Source organism: Saccostrea echinata, unplaced genomic scaffold (genome assembly GCF_033153115.1).
Source record: "Saccostrea echinata isolate AGI-Se365-2 ecotype Australia unplaced genomic scaffold, CSIRO_AGI_Sech_v1 ptg000009l, whole genome shotgun sequence".
Lineage (NCBI taxonomy): Eukaryota > Metazoa > Mollusca > Bivalvia > Ostreida > Ostreidae > Saccostrea > Saccostrea echinata.
In genome coordinates this window covers 4,220,066-4,242,622 of record NW_026889758.1, presented here as the reverse complement: position 1 = coordinate 4,242,622, position 22,557 = coordinate 4,220,066, and the positions used below count along the sequence as shown (strand labels likewise).

The 22,557-nt window shown below is 33.9% G+C and overlaps 2 protein-coding genes across 2 annotated transcripts in view; one reads left to right on the top strand and one right to left on the bottom strand.

Moving 5' to 3' along the window:
• Nucleotides 1-22,557, bottom strand: part of LOC133181629 (GON-4-like protein) — a 31,339-nt gene that overhangs the window by 8,043 nt on the left and 739 nt on the right. Inside the window, exons 2-21 of the mRNA XM_061316173.1 lie at nt 21,921-22,158; nt 20,390-20,536; nt 19,793-19,918; nt 18,047-18,211; nt 17,771-17,872; nt 15,302-15,473; nt 14,440-14,562; nt 14,083-14,182; nt 13,430-13,544; nt 12,480-12,569; nt 12,125-12,263; nt 11,679-11,798; nt 11,383-11,572; nt 10,819-10,969; nt 10,449-10,679; nt 9,336-10,216; nt 7,964-9,141; nt 7,427-7,652; nt 7,078-7,195; nt 6,385-6,522 (exon numbers count right to left, since the gene is read on the bottom strand). Coding sequence (XP_061172157.1) covers nt 6,385-6,522; nt 7,078-7,195; nt 7,427-7,652; nt 7,964-9,141; nt 9,336-10,216; nt 10,449-10,679; nt 10,819-10,969; nt 11,383-11,572; nt 11,679-11,798; nt 12,125-12,263; nt 12,480-12,569; nt 13,430-13,544; nt 14,083-14,182; nt 14,440-14,562; nt 15,302-15,473; nt 17,771-17,872; nt 18,047-18,211; nt 19,793-19,918; nt 20,390-20,536; nt 21,921-22,158 — 4,750 coding nt within the window. The remainder of the gene's footprint in view (nt 1-6,384; nt 6,523-7,077; nt 7,196-7,426; nt 7,653-7,963; nt 9,142-9,335; nt 10,217-10,448; nt 10,680-10,818; nt 10,970-11,382; nt 11,573-11,678; nt 11,799-12,124; nt 12,264-12,479; nt 12,570-13,429; nt 13,545-14,082; nt 14,183-14,439; nt 14,563-15,301; nt 15,474-17,770; nt 17,873-18,046; nt 18,212-19,792; nt 19,919-20,389; nt 20,537-21,920; nt 22,159-22,557) is intronic.
• LOC133183180 (growth hormone secretagogue receptor type 1-like) lies at nt 3,298-4,636 on the top strand. The gene has a single exon (XM_061318129.1). The coding sequence runs from the start codon at nt 3,306-3,308 to the stop codon at nt 4,533-4,535; it is 1,230 nt and encodes a 409-aa protein (XP_061174113.1). The 5' UTR covers nt 3,298-3,305; the 3' UTR covers nt 4,536-4,636.

The following is a 22,557-nucleotide window of genomic DNA, read 5'->3' as shown; positions in this document are numbered from 1 at the left end:
ATGAACTAATAGATATAGAATTAGTTTATTTAGACTGACTTGTAATCCATATCAATTAAGTATAATACTTTTAATAATTACACATTATTTCTAACATTTATGTCACACACTCTTATATCATATTGTACTTTTAAAACAGCTGGTCTCACTGACATTTTATTACTTTCAATATTGACATAGAAATCTATTTTGAGATACAGGCATGATTTGGGCACGCGAAGACCACAAGCTATACCTCAGACTAGCTGTAATTTCTGAGAGAATGTTAAAAAATAATACTGGATTATCCTCGCTTTATGACATGTAATGTACATTATCTTATACCTGACATTTTTATAGAGCCACTTAATGACTCTGAAAAAGCCCTCAAATGTACCACACAAGATAACCTCAGTTAATAAAAAAATTTAACACAAAAAGTAAGAAATAGGCAATAAAGCTATAAACTTTGAATGCTGTTGATATTTCTAATGACCATATTGACAGTCATTATCTTAGTTTTATGTCTTGTTAGGCCCTGATCATTGTCCGAGCTTATTTTACTTGTTTACATTGTTAGAAATTTATAACATTTTTATGTCTTAAATGGTATAATGGACAGAAGAACAAATAAATGCTGCATTAAATTATTTATTCATCTTAAAATTATCTAATCTAATTTTTGGACAATAAAAGATGGAAATAAATTTTAAATCACATGAAATTATTTTTAGCATAGTGGATTTACTTTTAAAATTTTCAAATGAGTGTGTTTTGTATTTGTTTTGCAATTCTTTTTGAAAAGTCTATTATCGAATCACTTATTTGATATTTCATAATTTCTTTTATGTAATTTGACATATTTCTATCAATACGAGGGATATGAAAAATACATTTTTACAGTTTATTTTTATTTTTTAATCATTTTTTCTCCACAAAAATATATTCAATGTCAAAAAGTTGAATTATATATCCATCCTTTATTCTGAAACACTTTACCTCTCACTGACAGGTGTAGGACTTATCAAATTAAGACTGAAATCAATATCATTGGTTAGCAGGTTAAGTTTGAGGGATGTCTCATTTCAAAATAGGACCAAAAATAGTTATCATAAATCCCAGGTAAAGTCCTGCACAAAAGTTTTCCCCCACTATTTTATTCCAGATAAATGCAGATCTAAGATGTACTGTGCTAATCAATGTGTCCTTGGCCTTGTCCAAATAATGACCTTATTCTAGGACTTTACATCTAATTGAGCATATGTACTATCTGGCACTGCAAAGCTTGAAGAAAGTCTTGTTCTGTGATACATGTATAATTAAATTTCTTATTCAAAATGCATGACTTTCAGTTGATATCGAATGACCCAAACTTTACAGGTGTCTTCTATTTGAAAACAAAAAATAAAAATGGATTTAATTAAGCTTATCCTTGAAAAATTCCAAGTTACTGCAAATTATCTGAAATATAATGTCCATATCAATACTCTCGATCCCAATGCCATGTCCGCACTTGTGGCCTTCTGGCCTGAACCTTTGTTAAAAGGACACCAAAAGCAAAGATTTTTCTTTCTGAAATCTGTCTTTATCAAATGAATTTAGTCAATATAACTTTGTAGGTAAAAAAAAATCCACATTTTTGCATCACACTGCAAAAAAAATTAACCTATGACCCTGTTTAAGTCATCATCAAACCAGTTATAATCTACATACCAAAGATGAAGTCTGTAGGTTACAATGTATCTGATTATCACATTCATTATCATGTTAATATTCTCAATCAATAATATCTACTTTTGAGTTTGACCTATGACCAAGTTTATTCAAAATCTGTTGATAATTCACCTAGACATTTTGAAATGACTACTATATGTAAGTAATATGTATGTAATGTCTTTAAATAGTTGCTAAAAACATACTTTTTAAAGACTTCTTTTCCTAAGTTTTAAACCCCTATGATTTTTTATTTTTTAAAATGTCTCAAATGCTTTTTTTTTTCTTTTTCTTTTTTTTTGAAAATCTTTTTTTGTGATGTAAATATCTGATTTTACTATTTTTATTAAACTTCTCTTTTTCTTGTATGTTTCTCCATTTTTATGCATCCTTTTTTTTTCTTATTCTGTTTAAAGCTTTAATTCCTATCTTGTACATATATTTTACTATAATCTTATTGCTAAGCGCCTTAGAGTAATTTTTATTATATAGGGCGCTCTACAAATGTTTATTTATTTTGTATAAGTCAGTTAAGAGTTAGTTTAAAAAAAAATCCAAGCTATTGCATCATATAAATATGAAATGTTAAAATAATTATTTTGCCCTCTGAGTCCTTGACTTTGATCAAATGGCTTAGTAAACTGTATATGTCTTATATCTTCCTATTACTATCCTCCACTTATGTATACTAAATAGGAACTGGATTGGAAGATAAATTTTGTATGACTAAAAAATGTATTGACATGCATACTAACAAGGTGATTATTATATAGCACCAATACTTTGATTTGGGCCTGAAATAAATTCATTTCTGTAACAAACCTTTGTTTAATCTTTCTGTTGAAAAATGCTAACGCCAGTTGTATTATCACCAGTATAACTTTTGAGCCACACTGTACAGTGACAATTAACTTTGGAACAATACACATTATGGTACAATTGCCCCCACACACTTCATCTATCATTATTCTCAACTTTTCCATTGAAATGACAAATTCTTCATTTCCATTTCCACCCATTTAAAAGGAGAATTGTATTTAGTACATCTTTGCAAGGACTCCAAATAGATTATCCTTTGACTGTTTATAGACCTCAAACAAAGCAAAGGATTTGACAACAAGATGTAAAATGTGCTTTGTTTAATAGACTTCATGTGTATTGTGGATGTCGAGGGTCATGATATTTGAACAATCAGAAAGACTATATCCCACTCAAGAGTAAATTTGAGCTGCCTTGCTATTCAAGTGTTGATTTAACTGATGACAACAACTTTTCCTTGGATTTTTCTTACCCAATCCGGATTCAGAGTAAACATCACTATTGTTTTGGATAACAGCTGTGATGAACACAATACTTTTTAACTTGTGAGTGCAGAAAGGAAAAATATATGTCAAAAAGCAACCAAGGAGAATATGACATCTCTCAAGTCAAAGAAGATGTATTACATTTTCTAAAAAGTGAAACATAAACTACATTAGAAGAAAGTAGGATCTTGGACAATGACCTGTCATTCTGACCAACAAGCTTTATGAAGGCTGCATGAAAAAATCTTTCATGTTTAATGTTATATTTTTTCTAGTGAAATTTGTTTTATGCCTATGTTTTCAACAACAATGGAGAATTACAACATAGTGATGCATTTTGGCAATGAGAGTGTACACAATGATTCCATGGAAACAACACCATCCCCTCCTATAAACCAGCCTCGGCCAACACTACAAGACATTCTGAACCAGCACTGGGAGTATCGCTTTGCCCAGGCTTTTGGTTTATATGTATTCCCCATTGTCATTTTTCTGGGAACCATTGGAAACATATTAACTTTTATAGTTCTATGCAGACATTCCATGAGAACAACTTCCACCTGCATTTACATGCAGGCCATTGCAGTCCTGGATTTAGCCGTGCTGTATATTAATGCTTTCAGGAGGTGGCTGACAATTCTGAATGAAGGTACAGACATTTCCACCAGAAGTCAAGCTGCCTGCATAACCATTCATTTTTTTTCTTACTTCACCTACCACTATTCTGTCTGGTTAGTGGTGGCAATGACAGTGGAGAGATTTATTGCAATTCATTTTCCTCTAAAAGCTGCCCAAATGGCCACAATCTCAAGAGCAAGAAAGGTAACGATACTGCTTTTTATCATTTTTGTTGCCATTAACAGTCATATATTTTGGACAGTGACCATTGATGATCGTGAATTCTGCATCCCTGAAAAGGAATACGAAGATTTTCATGACAATGTGATGCCATGGTTGGATGCTGCCATTTATTCATTTGCTCCTTTTGTCGTGTTGCTAACGTTTAACATTTTAATCATTTATGACAACAGGAAGGCTACTCTAAGACGACGTTCCATGCGGAGCCAGAATCAAAGAAATAACAGAACAGATTCCAGACAGCAATTTCACCAAAGACTAACGGCCATGTTGCTTTCCGTCTCCTTTACATTTCTAGTGTGCACTAGCCCTAAAGTTATCTTCATGTCCATTAGAGAGAGTGCTTTTCAGTTCATTGTTGATGGAAAAGTGAATTACCATGGTTATGCCTCATATCTAATGGCTTCTCGTATATCTGACTTTTTTGTGTATTTAAATCATTCCATAAACTTTTTCCTGTACAGCATTCATGGACAGAGATTTAGACGAGAGCTAAAGAAAGTATTGTGCTGTGCTAGAGGTGGATTAAGAAGGCTTAGCACAATCTCTCAGAGCCTGGATGGAGTTGTTAATAGTCGTGTAACAACTGACACATTTACGTTAAGCAGCTATCGTACAAGGAACAGCTCTGGCATTGTTAATCATAATCCAGCTTATAACATCACAGACAATGACGAGTGAATTCTTTTGAAACTTTGCATCGAGAAATATAATTCTGCTTGCTTTCTATGGTTTCTTATCAATAATTTTACGGGACATATTGCTTCTTTTACAGCTAAATAAATATATATAATGCGGCTTAAATCTTATGATCTTTCCTATTCCAGTGAAAATGTAATTGGGTTCATTGTTTTTCATCTTGTTAACCTTTTAACATCCTTATATCATATTAAATGACTTAAAATCTACAAATGGTAAATAATCCCCTTCATTATCTTTTTTAATCAAAGCTTGTTCAGTTGGAATTCTTGCTAAAGAAGTGGGAACCATAGTATTGTTCTGCCACCTACCTCCAAGTAAAATTTCAAAATATTTAGGAATCAACAGTAACATTGTCTGCCCTCCTTTTAAATAAAATTGTAATTAAGAGTACTAGAAAAATGAGCAGTCAGCAAGGGCTCTGCAGAGGGATAGAAATCTAAGGTTGCAGCTTAAAAGATGTGAATTAGACTTAGGACAAAATTGTTTAAGGAAATGTAGAAATATATGAAGAATATGAAACAGCAAATATTTTTATAAAAATTTGGAATTATATTTCCTAAATGACAAATGAGATTATCCAACTACTTGTTAGAAATTCATACACTGTTGTATCCTTGTACTTACATAAGGGAGTAAAAAAACATATGATATAATAATTCAATTAAATGTACATGAATATTTAAACCAGAAAGTAGCATTCATTTCATAAAATGCCAGCCTTTGGTGAATGCAAAAATTACCCAGACTTCAACTTAACTTCAAGACAAGCATCACTTGCAAACAGAGGTTTATAAAAGAAATTTTTTTAGTGTACAAATCGGATATGTCATTTTTAAAATGTGCATAATATCAAATTTCTGTGGCAGTCGAGTGTATATTGTGCAGAAAGATTAAAAAAATAAAAATTAACACTGTGCACTGAAAAAAATGTTCCATGTATAGTTGAATTTTCTTGACAATACATTATATAGAAGATATAAATTATCCTTGACCAAAGCGCCTATGGGTATGATAAACACTGGGAAAGGGGTAGATTAACTTCAGTGAAGTTACTTCACACACCAATATTTTTCTCAAAATAATTTTGAGGGATTAATTTGAATAAATCTTGTTATGAAGATTAGAATCATTGTGGAATTAATCCTACATGCATGAGGTAATCTTGTACATGAGGAGATATGCAGCACACACCTTGTACAATGTAGCTCTCCTAAGACAGACAAAAGGGCAGACAGATTAATACGTTTACTTAATTACTGTAGGGCACACAAGTCCTAATATGAATCCAGTTCATGAGTTAAATACAGTTGAACTTTGGAATCTCAAACACCAATGTCTCGAATACCATGGATATGTCGAAATAATTTGGAAGTCCCAACCACTTATTCTTTATGTGTTATCTTGAATCCTTGGATATCTCAAAGATTTTTCTCTAGCCATTGAATTTGAGATAAAGAGGATTGACTGTATCAATTACTGAATACCAGCTGATATCCATATCTATCTGCTCTCTTCCTCATAAATTCATTGATCCTTATCAATTGGTGATGAAAATAATTCAAACTTTAGATGTAGAAATGAAATATTTTAAGCTGGTTCCGTAATTTTTAATTACATTTTTTTTTTTGTATACCGGTTACGGTATATGAAAATGTAGATTCTTGAAATGTCTAAACGATAATTGATTATCATATTTTAGTTCTTAAATCTGATGTTAGGAAGTTCATTCATGTAAAAAAAAAATGAGTTTCATTACTAAAGACACATGTAAATTCCTCAAAATTAAGTTCCTTAGAATCAATGTGCTGCTATTCTACATTTTTCTTACTTTTACTGGTGACTGTTCAGATTTTCCAAACTCGTACAGGATTTTTAGAAATTGTTCATATGTGGTAAAATCATCTTTCAGGTCCTCTGCTGCCTTGGTTAAGTAAGCTTGTGCAAATGCTGTGTCTCGATCATCTTTCTACAAACCAAAAGGAATGGATTATAAATTACATGGACATGTTTACTTCACTTCTGATAAGCTTTTAAAAAACATCTTTCCCCCTGAGTTTTAAAACTAAATATACATTCTTTGAGTCTAATTTAGTAATTTCATAATTTTTTGCTGAACATCAAATCTCAATGTTTTTCAAGGTTGAGTCAGATATGATGATCAACACACTACAAATTCTAATAATGAATTGGATGAGGAAGCTGTCCTCAAATTTACATATCAATGAAAGGGTATTCTTTTGCAAAATCAATGAAATTTGATCTCCCTACTTCAATGAAACCAAAGTAATGTCTCAATTTAAAATAAATTAATACCAGTATACAGTAAGTAAAAATCTTGAGGCAAAGAATTTGTTTCATGAATATCTTACTCGTTCTCAATTATTTTATTAAAAACTTTCAAAATGGCATATTGCTATATATTATTAATAAACATTTATTTCAATTTAACCCTTGATTTTTATTTATGTCTGTAATAACCTAGAATTTTATTGGTAAATGTAAAAGTATACAATCATTTTACCAGAGGGTCTGTTTCTACAATATCTGGGGCCAGCATGGCTAGGGCAGAATCTTTTCTTCTCTTTGTTTTGCTGGACAGATCTTTAGAGTCTTTTGACAGAATGCTCTTTGGATTAAATCTGGTTAGAAAAAAGAGCAACTGTTATGTATCTTAAAAAATTTTGTAAAATAAACAAAGCTATTAACTTATTGATTATTCAATAAAAATACAAAATTAATGAATATTACTTATTTTTTCAATAAAAACATACTTTATCTGTGAAATACATTGTCCATGAAGAGAAAATTGGTAGTTGTTTAAAACAATTAGAAATAGATCCTTAATAAGACTGGAGAAGCTGCGTAGTTACTTGATAGTGGTGCTGGCAGCCATGAGATCGGCTATGTGCTCGGACTCCTCTTCATTGTCGTCCTGACTGTCGTAAAGATTGGATTCGTCTACCTCTGTATCATCACTCTCCACAGAGTTACGCAGCTCTCGGTTTTTGTGGAACTTCTTCTGAAGATTTTTTCGTGCTGATCGCTTCTTATCACCGACATCCTCCATTACTTCATCAGACAAATATTCTGATTCTACTGTTAAAAACAAAACTGAATACTAGAAACATTGTGTCTCCCATTATCAACTGTATTTCATCACTCCCGCACAATTGTTTTTTTTTCTTGTCATAACATGTTTCTCTAATTCTTCATTCCTTGATTTTTTTAATTGTGAAAAGAAACTCAACAAGGCTTCTTTTGACAATTAAAAAAAAAAATAAGGTACTCAAGTTAAAGAAAAACCAGTAACTCACAAAATTTGAGGAACTTATATTTACATGTATTGTCCCTCATCTGAAGAAATAACAAATATAGTACATGTTAAACTACATAAAGCCCACTGTTACCTGTGTCACATTCACTAGCTGTTTCCATTCCCTCCTCCTCTGTTTCTGTCTCATCTTTCAGCAACTCAGCGGGGACCTCATGTGATGCTAATCCTTTGGTCTGAATGTGAAGTTCATTTCTGGGCAGGCCCGGTGGACGTGGTAGTATTTTACAGTGGGTTTTACCCAGAACTCTGTTCATGATCTGGGAGGCAGCCTTCTTGGATGGTGATATCACTGTTTTGACCACAAGTCCTTTGGGGCATATTGCCCTGGCCTTCCTCTGTAGCTGTTGCCTCCTAGGGCTTTTTCTAGGACTTTTTTGAGGACTTAAAAATGGACTTACAACAGTGGCTGATGATGTGTATGGTTTAGGAGCAAGAGGTCGATACCTGCTTTTAACTGGCGTGGTCTCCTGAGCTTTCTGAACAAAGCTTGCTGGGCCTTTTTTGGGAGACAGCATTAAAGAAGAATATGCAGCCACAATATCTAGGGCTGATTTCATTGGGCTCGCTGACACCAAAGGCTTAGACTGAGTAGATGATAAACTACTCAGTGATCCAATTAAATGGGCTCTACATGATGTTTTATTTTTGTCTGATTCCTGCTCTTCTGTTCTATTTGTAGATGGAAGTTGGTTTACATGTAATTTATTTTCAATTGGTATACCAAGTAGTTTTGCTGAATTGTAATTCTCGTGATGATGTTGAGTTATAATCTGGTGTGTAGAGGTGACCGTTTTTCCTGAGGTCTGCTGTACATTTGTGGACTGATTTACACTATTTAAAGCATTCACTGAAGATATAACAAGAGCCTGTATTTCTCTTGAATTTTCGACAGGTTTTGGTGATTCATTATAACTGTTGTCAGCTACCAGTGTGGTATTAAGACTACTGTCTGAAACATCAGTCTGAACAACACCAGAATCTGTCAAATTACTGTCACCGAAAAACACATTTCCTACATTACTCTGCCTCTCTTTGTTTCCTCTATTTTCAGCGTTCATATCATGCTCACCAACACTTGCATTCTGATTTGTGCTCCCTTCTGTTGGCTGATTGCTTTTGCTCTCTACAGGACTAGGAACATTTTCAACCATTCTTATCAGAATAGGACTACCAGGATTTCCCAGGATTTCAGTTTGGCCTGACTCCTGATGTAGTGGTATAAACCCAGGGGAAAATGGCACCTTTTTCAGTCTGAAAAATAAATCTATGTTAAATGACTTTAAAGATTTGAACATTTTTCAACTACCACAAAAATCTTACCATTTTTACAAATTCAAATGGCTTCATATATTTACTGATTAGAGATTTATTTACTGAAAATTTTACAGAATTTAGTACTATTATCACCAAAATTTTTTGAAGTAAAATATAAAAAAAAATTTCACCTGCTTGGAGACTCTGATCTAGCATCAGAACCTTTGATACTCATTTGCTTCTTTATAACTTCCTTGGATAAATCAGTTTCATTTGAATCTCTTTCTTTATTTTTCATTTTAACAGTTGGCTCAATATTATCAGGAGAAATACACCTCTCTGACTGTATAGACATCCCTGTGCTGCTATGGAATTCCTCTTGAATATGCTCACAGGGATTTGACAATAATGCACTATTCTGGGGTGTAGGTGTCCACAATTTTTTGTTGAGAGTCTCTGATACCTGACATTTCTGTTCAATTAAACTTGCCATGCTTTGACAAGAAGAACTTATCACTGCCTGATTTGATAATGTGGGCCCTGTCACCGTTTGGCTTGATTGAGTCTGGATTGGCAAGTTCGGAGCTGACACAGTCTGATTAGAAAACACGGGAACTGGTGTAACACCAGTACACAAGGTATTTAAACTATGTGTTGATGAAACAGGAAGAATGACACTTGAACTGGTGTTCAGTGGTAACACTTTTTGACTACATTCAGATGATAAACTGCTAGAATTATTATGATTTCTCTGACTGGCTAACATATTACTGGTGAAGTTCTGATCAGCTGACATTTGACTGCAGGATAATGGTATTCCAAGAGTTTTGGTTGAAAAGGGAATTTCTGCATCACAAGCTGAAGAAACTGGTATGTTAGTGAGAACAATGGCATTAAGGGGTAGTGAACTCTGTGAAGCCTTCGTTTCTATAACAGGAGTTACAGGCCTTTGAGACACATTGGACTTCTCAGGGGTAAGGTTTGGGACAATAATGACAGTACAGGGTTTATTTTGGTCCTGTGTTTTGGTCATAGGTGTCACAGGAGCTGAACAACTCTTTGAATCCTCAGCCTGTAAAATTGATGTGAAATGTCTGGTCATAAATAAATAAGTTTTCCCCCAAGTTTCTAGTCTTAAAACAAAAATAAGAAAGCAAAATGTTTCTTGGGAGTGGTACCCCATAAAATACCATGGATTCAGGAGGTAAGATGAATTTTTTCACTGAATAGCTGTAAATGAATTAATAAAATAAGGATAACATTTTTCTTAGCAGAAATTTTCTACAATGCCAAAATAATCCAACCTTTCCCTTCTCTGATGACATCAGAGGAATGTTTACACTAGATGACCTCTGCATATTTCCATATTTCTCATGAGCATCTTCAGTGTTGGCCATAATTTCACGGATTTTGAGCTCTTTGCACCAAGTTGGCAGTTTTCCAGTATCTTGATCTTTAGGAGCTTTCATATCATTTGGTGAAAAAATTCCAGTGAAAGTCTGAAAATCTGGCAATTTCTTGGTCAGTTTGTAGTTCTATAAAAATTTTTATAAAAATAGTTTCAGTCAATAAAAGCAAAAACCAAATTTTCTCTTTAAAATCAAACCAAACTGAATCTATATCTACGTAATAAAGCTAAGAAAGATTTATAGTTCTCCACATGATACTTAGTACCTTAATAATGTTTGGAGAGGCTTTGGAGCTGGTTAGATTCTTGATGCGAACTCTTATCTGCTCCTCTGTTTTACAAGGAAGAAGAAATTTTCTTATCAATTGGTGAAAGTATGGCAGATGTTTGAATTGGTCCAATCCAAGAGCCATCAATCTGAAAGTGTGAACCCTGATTTGTTAGTGTCTTTTAAACTTAATATTTCTTAAAAATTTGTATTAATATACATGTAAATGTAAATGCAGTTACTTTGTCACTTTTTGTCTTGTACAAATAGTGCTGATTATGTAAAATTAATTCAACTTAAATTAATTACAGATAATACTTTTACTGTTTTCCTTTTATAATGTTTTATTTGCATACATGAAATTATTTCTAAAAGATCTATAATGTCTTTCTACAGCTAGTATTGGTAGTCATTACACTCAGGCCAATTTCTGTATGATAATATTATGCTTAGTCTTAGAAATTAATGGCAACAATTGGCTATCACATTAATGGTTAGCAATGACTCCTATAAGGAAGGTTTTATTTAGTACTGTGTAATCTAACTTCTAGTAATAACTTACCTGTCCTCTGATTCCGTGAAGGCCACCCTTCTTTTTGTTTCCTGAAGGTCACCTCTAAACAGGAAGCTCCCACTCGGCACCAGTTCTGGGTACATAAAAACAGGACTAGTCCAGATCAGCTGTTTCTGTTGGTTGGTGAAGTGAGGAATGGTCAGTCTATTGGACTGCAGTCTCTCACCTATTGCCTTTGCTTCAATGAATAATCATACACAAATATATCAGAACTATCCGGTAATTCATACATGTACATTAGTCACTAAAACTGATGATGATAAAGCATAGACTGAAATTCTTACAAGGTGTATCTCCTACAATGTTGAGGATTAGATCCTTTTTCCTCTTTGACAAGGTGTGGTAATTTTGTACTAACAGTGAGGCGATGGACTTCTCAGAGGAAATATACTGAGTACTTCTGTCTGTAAAATTGCGGTAAAGCATCAAATACTGTAAACCAACTTTTAATCACATGCAAGATATCTTTAAGTTTTCGTGACCTATTTTTTTTCACCATCATTTTTTCACCACTAACCATTATGCAGAATGTTTTCTTGGTCGTAAAAATTGTCATGGATGGATTTCAATCTGATGAATCAAGAACTTGTCAAGAATTGTTGGTTTACAGTAGGTGCATTAATTTGTAAAGCATGCAAGACAGTTCCTTCCCCCTCAGATAATCATTTAATTTTTAAGCTAAATATAAATTTGATTATGAGAAAGTCTGATTGATAAGACATGTATGTACTGTGTTTGTTCCTCTCTATCTGCTCCCATTCCTCTGTTTTATTGACCAGTTTTACAGCTTCCTTCAGATTTGTGGCATTATACATGGAACTAGGTGTCAGGTACTGAGTATTAGTGACACTGAATTGATGTAGTTCCATCTGCAAAAATCAGCAATTGATGCACATAATTTAACTACAGATTTAAAAAAATAAAGTGCTTGCTACTTTCAAATAACTTTGACATATCCATGGTATTCGAGATATCAGTGTTTGAGATGCCAAATTTCAGTTGTACATGCATATATTTCAGGAATATTTTTTTTTTATTTTAAAGCTGTGAATCTTAAAGAAATGTGTCATATTCAATATTCTCACCAGAAGATTTTTACTGTAGTCAGCGACCTCTTTGTACTCAGCCTGGTTTCCCATAGCAGAGACATACATCTGAGTTAACAGCTGTACATGCTGCAGAAAACAAAAAGGTTTCAAATATCAGCATAAATCAGAATATGGGGGGAAAAACAGCAAGGACTGATGTATTTCCTAACCATTGTACAGAGTTCATGTATATACAAATGTAACATGTCTTCTAATTTGATTAAATTTTTAATATTCCACCCTTTTTATTTTTTTTTAAAATTCTGTTACTTATACTGATGATGTTTTATCAAATTGAATTTATAATAGTCATTTTCATTTCAATGTTGTTTTGATATATCCCTTTAAACTAAAAATAAAAGACACCACAGAGTCTGACACATCTGTTTCATATTTAGATATTTTACTAGAGAAATACATTAGTGGCAAACTAACAAAAAAACTTTATGATAAATGTGATGACTTCTACTTTTCTATCATCAACTTCCCTTAATTATGTAGTATACCATTATCACCTCTTTATGGAGTTTATGTCTCCAAGTTGATTCAATAAGCAAGAGCATGTTCTATGTACAAACAATTTCTAAAATTAGACAAGCTATTGACAAGGAAGTTGATGATACAAGGATATCAAGCGTCTTGTTTAATGTCAACATTTCCCACATTCTATGTTCAATACAATGACCTTGTTAGCAAATACAATTTTCAATGAGTCGAATTGTTTGGCCATTATTTTCACACTGCATTGTCTATGGATATTTCCGTTTGCCCAATCATGACAAGGAGCACAAGGTGGGTGTGACAGTTCAACAGGGGTGCTTACTACTCCATGACACCTGATCCCACCTCTGATATTTAAGAGGTTTGTGTTTGCTATGCACCCAATTTGTGTTGTTCCAATGGACTTTTGAGCTTGATTCCTGTTTGTTACCTTAATATTTCATTACCTTTCTCATTTGGTCAGCTATCTGTTCTCTCTCGTGGTCAGATATAACATAAAACTGATTCTCCGTACTCTGTGGCTGACTGTCCGTCTCTAATACCTGCCTCTTATAATGGGCCCTAGTAAAATACAAAAACAGTCACATTTTACCTGAATGAATTTTATTTACATACATGTATAATGTAAGGAGTTCTCCAAATGATTTTACTTCAATTTTACAGAGCACCAACTCCGATTACTTATTGAAAAGAGGATATTTGAAAATTAAATTTTGTGAATAATGCAATGATAATGTTGTAAAATAAAGTGGCATAAAATATACTATACATGTACATATATTGGCATATTCAAAATTAATCGCAATCACTGTGTATGGAGTTGTTGGCATGATCATGAATTAGTGCTACACATGTCCGTGCCATGTATTGTATATATAAATGATTTCTTAGCGGTATTCATAAATTAGTGCATTGTTGTCTGCGCCAAAGCCACTAAAATATGAAGCCCACTTTTTTGTAAGCACACATACAGTAAAAGATTTACAGTGCTACTGGCATTCTCAATTGAAAACACTTGATGTCATGATTTATTTTTTTTTTTTTGACTTGGAACATGTACAGAGTATTTAGTAAAATCATTGATTCTCTTTTTCCTTACTTTGCTTTGACTTTCATGGCTTTCTTTTCATCTTCTTCCAATGGCTGTGTTTCCTGATAATACTCAAAGAGTTCATCCATCAATGTATTCATTTCCTTCTCTGTAAACAAACATATATCAAGAGTAAGATAGGCTAAAATTTGTTTTACTTTTAACAGACAAACACTTGCTCCCACAGACGATTTTCTTTCTCTGTTCAATTCAATTAGAATATTTCAATAGTAATAAAAAAAATACACTGTAATCAATCCTGGGAAATCAGCTAAGCTGGATCAAAGATGGGTAATAAATTGCATCATGTGTATAAACAAACAGAGAAATTAGCTACACAAAATTGATAATATTTTAATGACTGACTGGATATTTTCACAGCTCTGTCGTTCCGGAGTTCCTCATCGCTGTCAATCAGATCATCAATCTCAGCAAGGTAGTTGTACTCGGGATCCTCATCATCCATTCCATCATTGGTGTTCTCCGATTCTGTTTGACACAGAAATTTACACACACATCAAATCTTTGTATTATAGATACTATTATTATTGTATTATTAAAGGAAGCATTAATTCCCTACTTTATAATTATAACTGTACTGATGTTATTGACTTCTACAAATGAGCTTTGGAGAAAGAGTTTACTGTAATGCTCCTGATCTGTTTTGAAATGTTAAGAGTAGACTTTATTAAAAAATTTCAAAAATCGTGAAAAATACATTGCTGAGCACACACTACATTTTATGTTGTGTATTTGGCATTACAATGGATATAATCTACTGTATAAAGCTATACTGTCAGGTCACTTACAACAAATAAAATACATTTACACCTTGCTATCTCAGACTCTGTTGTATGTCAGACATGAATCTTTGATTTCCAGTGGTTCAAAACATCAAGTTGAGAATCAACTTCATCATATGTAAACTCACTTTGACAATTCTATGATATGCAGCTTAACAATAATTCAACTTTCCATAGTCTTATTCCTGCTTCAAATTTGTCATTATTAATAATACTAAATTGAAGCAGAAACAATGCCATAGCACAGGAAATATATAAAAAGCTTCTGATAAACACTGACAAAGCAGGTTTTCATTTTTTCATTAAATTGAGTAGGAAATGTCATATTCATCTTAAACCTCCTACTTTATACCGACAAAAGCTTATTAGAGTTATAAGTACATACAAGTCTATGTAGACAGAGAGAGAGAGAGTTAAGAATAAACCTGGAGGTTTGTAGAGGGACTGGAGGAATCCCTGCCAATCCTCATCCTCACACTCATTGTCGTACATGTCAGGGGTGAAATCAGGGGGAACAAAAGTGGACTCCAGCTCAATAATGGACGTGTCCTCCAGAGATAATTTAGACCTTGTTCTGGCTGCTATCGTTTGTTCCTCCTGTTTTACAAAGAAAACATTCATCTAACTAAAATTCAATGGTTCAGCAAAGTCAGCTATCACAGATCTTTGTAGTTGTGTCTTTCTTATTCATTAGAATGTAGCATGTAGAAAAATATACTGCAAATAAATACTCATTTAATACTAAATAACATGAAATTTCATTTTTTTGAAAGTACTCTTTGCTCTTCATTAAATTTTAAGTATCACTGTTAATCCTGTGTATAACACAACAGCAGTGATCATTCTGTATTGATTATAACACAATAGCAGTGATCATTCTGTACTGATTATAACCCAACAACAGTGATCATTCTGTACTGATTATAACCCAACAGCAGTGATCATTCTGTATTGATTATAACACAACAGCAGTGATCATTCTGTATTGATTATAACCCAACAGCAGTGATCATTCTGATTATAACACAACAGCAGTGATCAGCAGTGATCATTCTGTACTGATTATAACACAACAACAGTGATCATTCTGTATTGATTATAACACAACAGCAGTGATCATTCTGTATTGATTATAACACAACAGCAGTGATCATTCTGTACTGATTATAACCCAACAACAGTGATCATTCTGTATTGATTATAACCCAACAGCAGTGATCATTCTGTACTGATTATAACGCAACAGCAGTGATCATTCTGTATTGATTATAACCCAACAACAGTGATCATTCTGTACTGATTATAACCCAACAGCAGTGATCATTCTGTATTGATTATAACACAACAGCAGTGATCATTCTGTATTGATTATAACCCAACAGCAGTGATCATTCTGTATTAATTTTAACCCAACAACAGTGATCATTCTGTATTGATTATAACCCAACAGCAGTGATCATTCTGTACTGATTATAACCCAACAGCAGTGATCATTCTGATTATAACACAACAGCAGTGATCATTCTGTACTGATTATAACACAACAGCAGTGATCATTCTGTACTGATTATAACCCAACAACAGTGATCATTCTGTACTGATTATAACCCAACAGCAGTGATCAGCAGTGATCATTCTGTATTGATTATAACCCAACAGCAGTGATCATTCTGATTATAACCCAACAGCAGTGATCATTCTGTATTGATTATAACACAACAGCAGTGATCATTCTGTATTGATTATAACCCAACAGCAGTGATCATTCTGTACTGATTATAACCCAACAGCAGTGATCATTCTGTACTGATTATAACCCAACAGCAGTGATCATTCTGCACTGATTACAACACAACAGCAGTGATCATTCTGATTATAACACAACAGCAGTGATCATTCTGTACTGATTATAACCCAACAACAGTGATCATTCTGTACTGATTATAACCCAACAGCAGTGATCAGCAGTGATCATTCTGTATTGATTATAACCCAACAGCAGTGATCATTCTGATTATAACACAACAGCAGTGATCAGCAGTGATCATTCTGTACTGGTTATAACACAACAGTGATCATTCTGTACTGATTATAACCCAACAGCAGTGATCATTCTGTACTGATTATAACACAACAACAGTGATCATTCTGTACTGATTATAACACAACAGCGGTGATCATTCTGTACTGATTATAACACAACAGCAGTGATCATTCTGTACTGGTTATAACACAACAGCAGTGATCATTCTGTACTGGTTATAACACAACAGCAGTGATCATTCTGTATTGATTATAACCCAACAACAGTGATCATTCTGTATTGATTATAACCCAACAGCAGTGATCATTCTGTACTGATTATAACCCAACAGCAGTGATCATTCTGTATTGATTATAACCCAACAGCAGTGATCATTCTGTATTGATTATAACCCAACAGCAGTGATCATTCTGTACTGATTATAACCCAACAGCAGTGATCATTCTGTATTGATTATAACACAACAGCAGTGATCATTCTGTACTGATTATAACACAACAGCGGTGATCATTCTGCACTGATTATAACCCAACAGCAGTGATCATTCTGTATTGATTATAACCCAACAACAGTGATCATTCTGTATTGATTATAACACAACAGCAGTGATCATTCTGTACTGATTATAACCCAACAGCAGTGATCATTCTGTACTGGTTATAACCCAACAGCAGTGATCATTCTGTATTGATTATAACCCAACAGCAGTGATCATTCTGTATTGATTATAACCCTTTCCTGCAAAAGATCCTTTTATAATGAAGATAAAGAAGAAAATTCAAAGTTTTATGGAATATACATGTATATGTACCTGTAATATACTGCCCAAACACAGAACAAAGTAATGTACCTTAGTTTTCTCACTCATATCCTCTACTTCTTGGAATTTCTTATTAAGTGACTGTCTGTATAATGGAAGTTTACTTGGTGGACCCATGGGACTAAGAAATGGCTACAAAGAATTTAAACAGTAAAGCATTGCAATACAATGTAATTGGTGTGACTCTTTTAATCACATCATAATTTATAACATGCAGATTATTTTTAACTGAATGAATTGCAAACACAGGTTACAAGTTTGTTTGCTCTCTTTTCTTCAAATCACCCGATGTAATGATTTACTTACCCCTTTATATTCTTTTTCAGTGGTAGTGGCATTCCTTGTGTCTAAAGTTAGTCCCACTGACGAGACTGGTGTCCTGGGTGTGGCCGGAGTTGAAGGACAGGGGGAACCAAAGTCACTCATCTGTGAAGAAGTCACACTCTCACTGTCTTCATCACTAAAACTTCCCTGCAATAAATCAACCACTTTTTACACCTTTTTCATACAAAAGAGTTGCTGTAATATATATAAAATTTATAAATTCCTGATTTCTTAATGTCTTATTACCAAATCTCAGTCAATCCTATAAAACCTATTTCCCAAGAAAAAGTTCCTGACTACCTGGTAGTAACCTTTAACTGTTCAAATACCTAGCATAGATGATATCTGTGAGATGTATATTTACATGTAGTTGAGTGTAAACAATGTTTGAAATAATGTTTTTTTTAGTATTTAGTCTATAAATAGTCCTTATATAATCTATACAAATACAAACGGTTCATAACACTACAGATTCACTGGAAAACATGGAAGTTATAAACTGTAATCTGTATTTTTTTTTTCTACGACAGAGGTTCGTTAATGAAAATGGTATCATCATGCAACCTTCAATGTCTTATTTATTCAAATCCTTACTATATAATACAACAAATATGAACTCTTTTGGTGGTGAATATGGTTTGTTATTCACCAGAGAAATATCAATATTGACCGAGGCGAAAATGTTTTACATCCTTTATTTTCAATCTCATGAAAATAATTTATCTTTGCATGAAGTTTAAATGGAGAAGAATAAGTCCATTAGAGCATCAGTTAATGTAACACCTAGCACCCCCCACTGATTGACCTCCTTTCCTTTATCAGGGCTCTAATTGTAACACCTAGCACCCCCCACTGACTGACCTCCTTTCCTTTATCAGGGCTGTAATCGTAACATCTAGCACCCCCCACTGACTGACCTCCTTTCCTTGGACTGTAATCGTAACACCTAGCACCCCCACTGACTGACCTCCTTTTCTTTATCAGGACTGTAATCGTAACACTTAGCACCCCCACTGACTGACCTCCTTTTCTTTATCAGGACTGTAATTGTAACACCTAGCATCCCCACTGACTGACCTCCTTTTCTTTTTCAGGACTGTAATCGTAACACCTAGCACCCCCCACTGACTGACCTCCTTTTCTTTATCAGGACTGTAATCGTAACACCTAGCACCCCCACTGACTGATCTCCTTTTCTTTATCAGGACTGTAATCATAACACTTAGCACCCCTCACTGACTGACCTCCTTTCCTTGGACTGTAAACGTAACACCTGGCACCCCCACTGACTGACCTCCTTTTCTTTATCAGGACTGTAATCATAACACCTAGCATCCCCACTGACTGATCTCCTTTTCTTTATCAGGACTGTAATCATAACACTTAGCACCCCTCAATGACTGACCTCCTTTTCTTTATCAGGACTGTTATCGTAGCACCTAGAACCCCATACTGACTGACCTCTTTTCCTTTATCAGGGCTGTAATCATAACACTTAGCACCCCTCACTGACTGACCTCCTTTCCTTGGACTGTAAATGTAACACCTGGCACCCCCACTGACTGACCTCCTTTTCTTTATCAGGACTGTAATCGTAACACCTAGCACCCCCCACTGACTGACCTCCTTTCCTTGGACTGTAATCATAACACCTAGCACCCCCACTGACTGACCTCCTTTTCTTTATCAGGACTGTAATCATAACACCTAGCACCCCCACTGACTGACCTCCTTTTCTTTATCAGGACTGTAATCATCGTCCTCTTCCTCCTCCTCACTCAGTTCTATGTCTAAAATCGTCCTCACTTCCTCTGTCTTCTTCTTCAGGGGTGTTAATGGCCAAGGGTGCATTACCTTAAAGCAAACAGAATCAAAACTTTCTCAACAAGTTCTTGTACATACATGCATTAGGTAATGGTATACATTTGCACTTGTAGTGTAATATAATGGAGTTTGTCATCCTTATCAAAGATTTAATTTTTTTTGGTTTCATTTACCAATGTCAAGATCAAACGTACAGTCAAGATCAACACCATGTAGTATGAAAAACATTGTACAATGTTGGTTTATCTATGTGTGAAAGTAATAATACAAATAGATGCTATTCAAAAGAGCTTAACTCAACATCTGAACAAAATCATTTATGACTTAAGACACATACTTTACTTCAGAAAGGAATACAAGAAAAGTATTTTTTTTCTCTTAGTGCCACATTTAAGTGGAGAGAGGGGAGGACATCAAATATCAATTTCAGCCAACATTACCAAGTGAGGAAAGTGAATATTTGATGACTTTCATGAATATTAATGATTTCTATTTTCTTACATCTCCCTTCTCCTCTATGGCCTTTTTGACAGTTGCCCTTGTCATTTTGGGTTCATAGGTGGCCTCTTTAAGTTCTTCCTTGGAAGCCACCTCATTCAAGATAGTATTCTTCACCATGGCAACAACATGTTCATTTGTAATAACTTGCTACAAATAGAAAACAGAATATACACTCACCACTGAGCGAGACATGCTCTTGCTTCGTGATCTCTAAGAACACACAATATCATAAATATTGAATTGATTAAAGTTTATATAATCAAGACATTTCATCACCTTCATTTCATCTCTAGTATGTAAATGTTGTAAAGTATAAAACTGAGTGGCCATTTGAAAATCTTTCACTTTGACCTTTTGCATACCCTATATAAATAAGGACTGAACTATGGATACAGGGTACACAAAAAGCTAAAAAGGTAACTGGTCATTTACTATCATGCAAGCATATCCATATGCTTCGTGATAATAAATGACTAGTCTTTATTGTCCTCCAATAAAGATGTCTTGAAGATTTTCAAATATGTAATAGACATTATATTTGCTTTGATGACCAACCTGGCTTTGCTCTGGGACCTGAACCCTGAACCCAGAAGATATCATTTTGGTAGAAGGATAGTTGATCATAATAACCATGCAAGCAATTTGCCTATAAGTTGTACAGGACAAGAATTTTGAAGATTGCATGAATTTCCATGACTTTGGCCCCATTCATCTCCTCAAGTCCCCAGGGAGTGGGGGATAGGAACCTTGAAATTTACAATTTCTATTCCCCTTCATTCATAAATGCATATTGTTCTACAAACCAAATTTGGTTAAAATTTGTTGAACCATATTTGAGAAGAAACATTCTGTTTGAAACACACCATATGGAGACAGGAAAAGAGATTAATAGATCACCTGAATGACTCTAAATACTGTGGAATCATCTCAATTTGTGAAGGTTAATGTTCATGGGCAATCAACATTTTATTAGTGGGTCATATTTTGAATTAATTTCAATGTAACATGTATAAACAGAAGATTCAGTGAACTGATACCTTGACAATGTTATCATTTCTAAACTGGGATTTTTTTTTTTTTTTGGCTTAGGCATTTAGTTGTAGTATGTACATTGTATAAAATTAAAATGTCAACTGACACTTAAGACTGTGTCCACAACAATATTGTTAAGTCTTGATTTAACTTAACATTTTGTTCCTGAAATCAACAACCTCTCCATTTGGTCAAATAACTTCTATTTCGCTGAGTCATGACTTAAACTGAAAATATAAAAGGTCCTTTTTTTCATAATAATACTACCTTCAAGCATTTACAGATCTTTTATATCTCACTCAGAAGAAATTTTCTATTTCCATTCTTTTATGTTTCACATTTCTAGCCAGAACAATACTGCACTGACAGACAGAGCAAGTCCTATAACCCCCAAAACCTCCCACCCCAAGCTTTGCTACCAGTAATTAGCTAATTGATCATTAATTCATTGAAGATTTATAGCATCCTTAACAAAATGAGTAACTGTAAAATGTCTCACATGAAGTATTGCTTTAACATTATAGGCTGTTAGCTTATTTCTGGAGGCGTTCTCCTCCAGTGCTTTGTCTAGGTCCTTGTCTGATTCCTCCTCGAGAATCTGCCAGCCCTCACTGTCAGAATCATCAGAACACTCATTGTCTGCTTCCTCCTCTCCCTCACCACCATCAGCTGTTTTAGAATCCTTCTTACCAAGGGTTAATTTTTTACGTTTACAGCTCCTTATCAAATTTGGTTTTCTGCAAAGACAGAAATACAGTATAATTACCTATGTGTACTTCAGTTCTTTTTTTTCTTTATAAACAAACAAAAATTTAAGATAAGTAAGCAAGACAAGTTATAATTACAAATACAGTTACTGTGAGCAACCTCACAAAATTATACCCTCCCCTTCCCCGCTGCAATTTTTATAACATGCTCATATACAATTTTCTAGATGTGACCTTGAACTTACCAAAATGAACTGGTTAAATAAAAAGACCCATCCTCTGGTCAAGAAAAATCTTTGTTTCTCCATTAGAAAATCATGGACCTGACATTAATTTTACATTTTTTTGACAATAACCTTAAACTTGCCACAATGAGTCTGTGTCTAGATTATGACATACCTTTAGCTCACAAATAATCTTTGTTTGAAT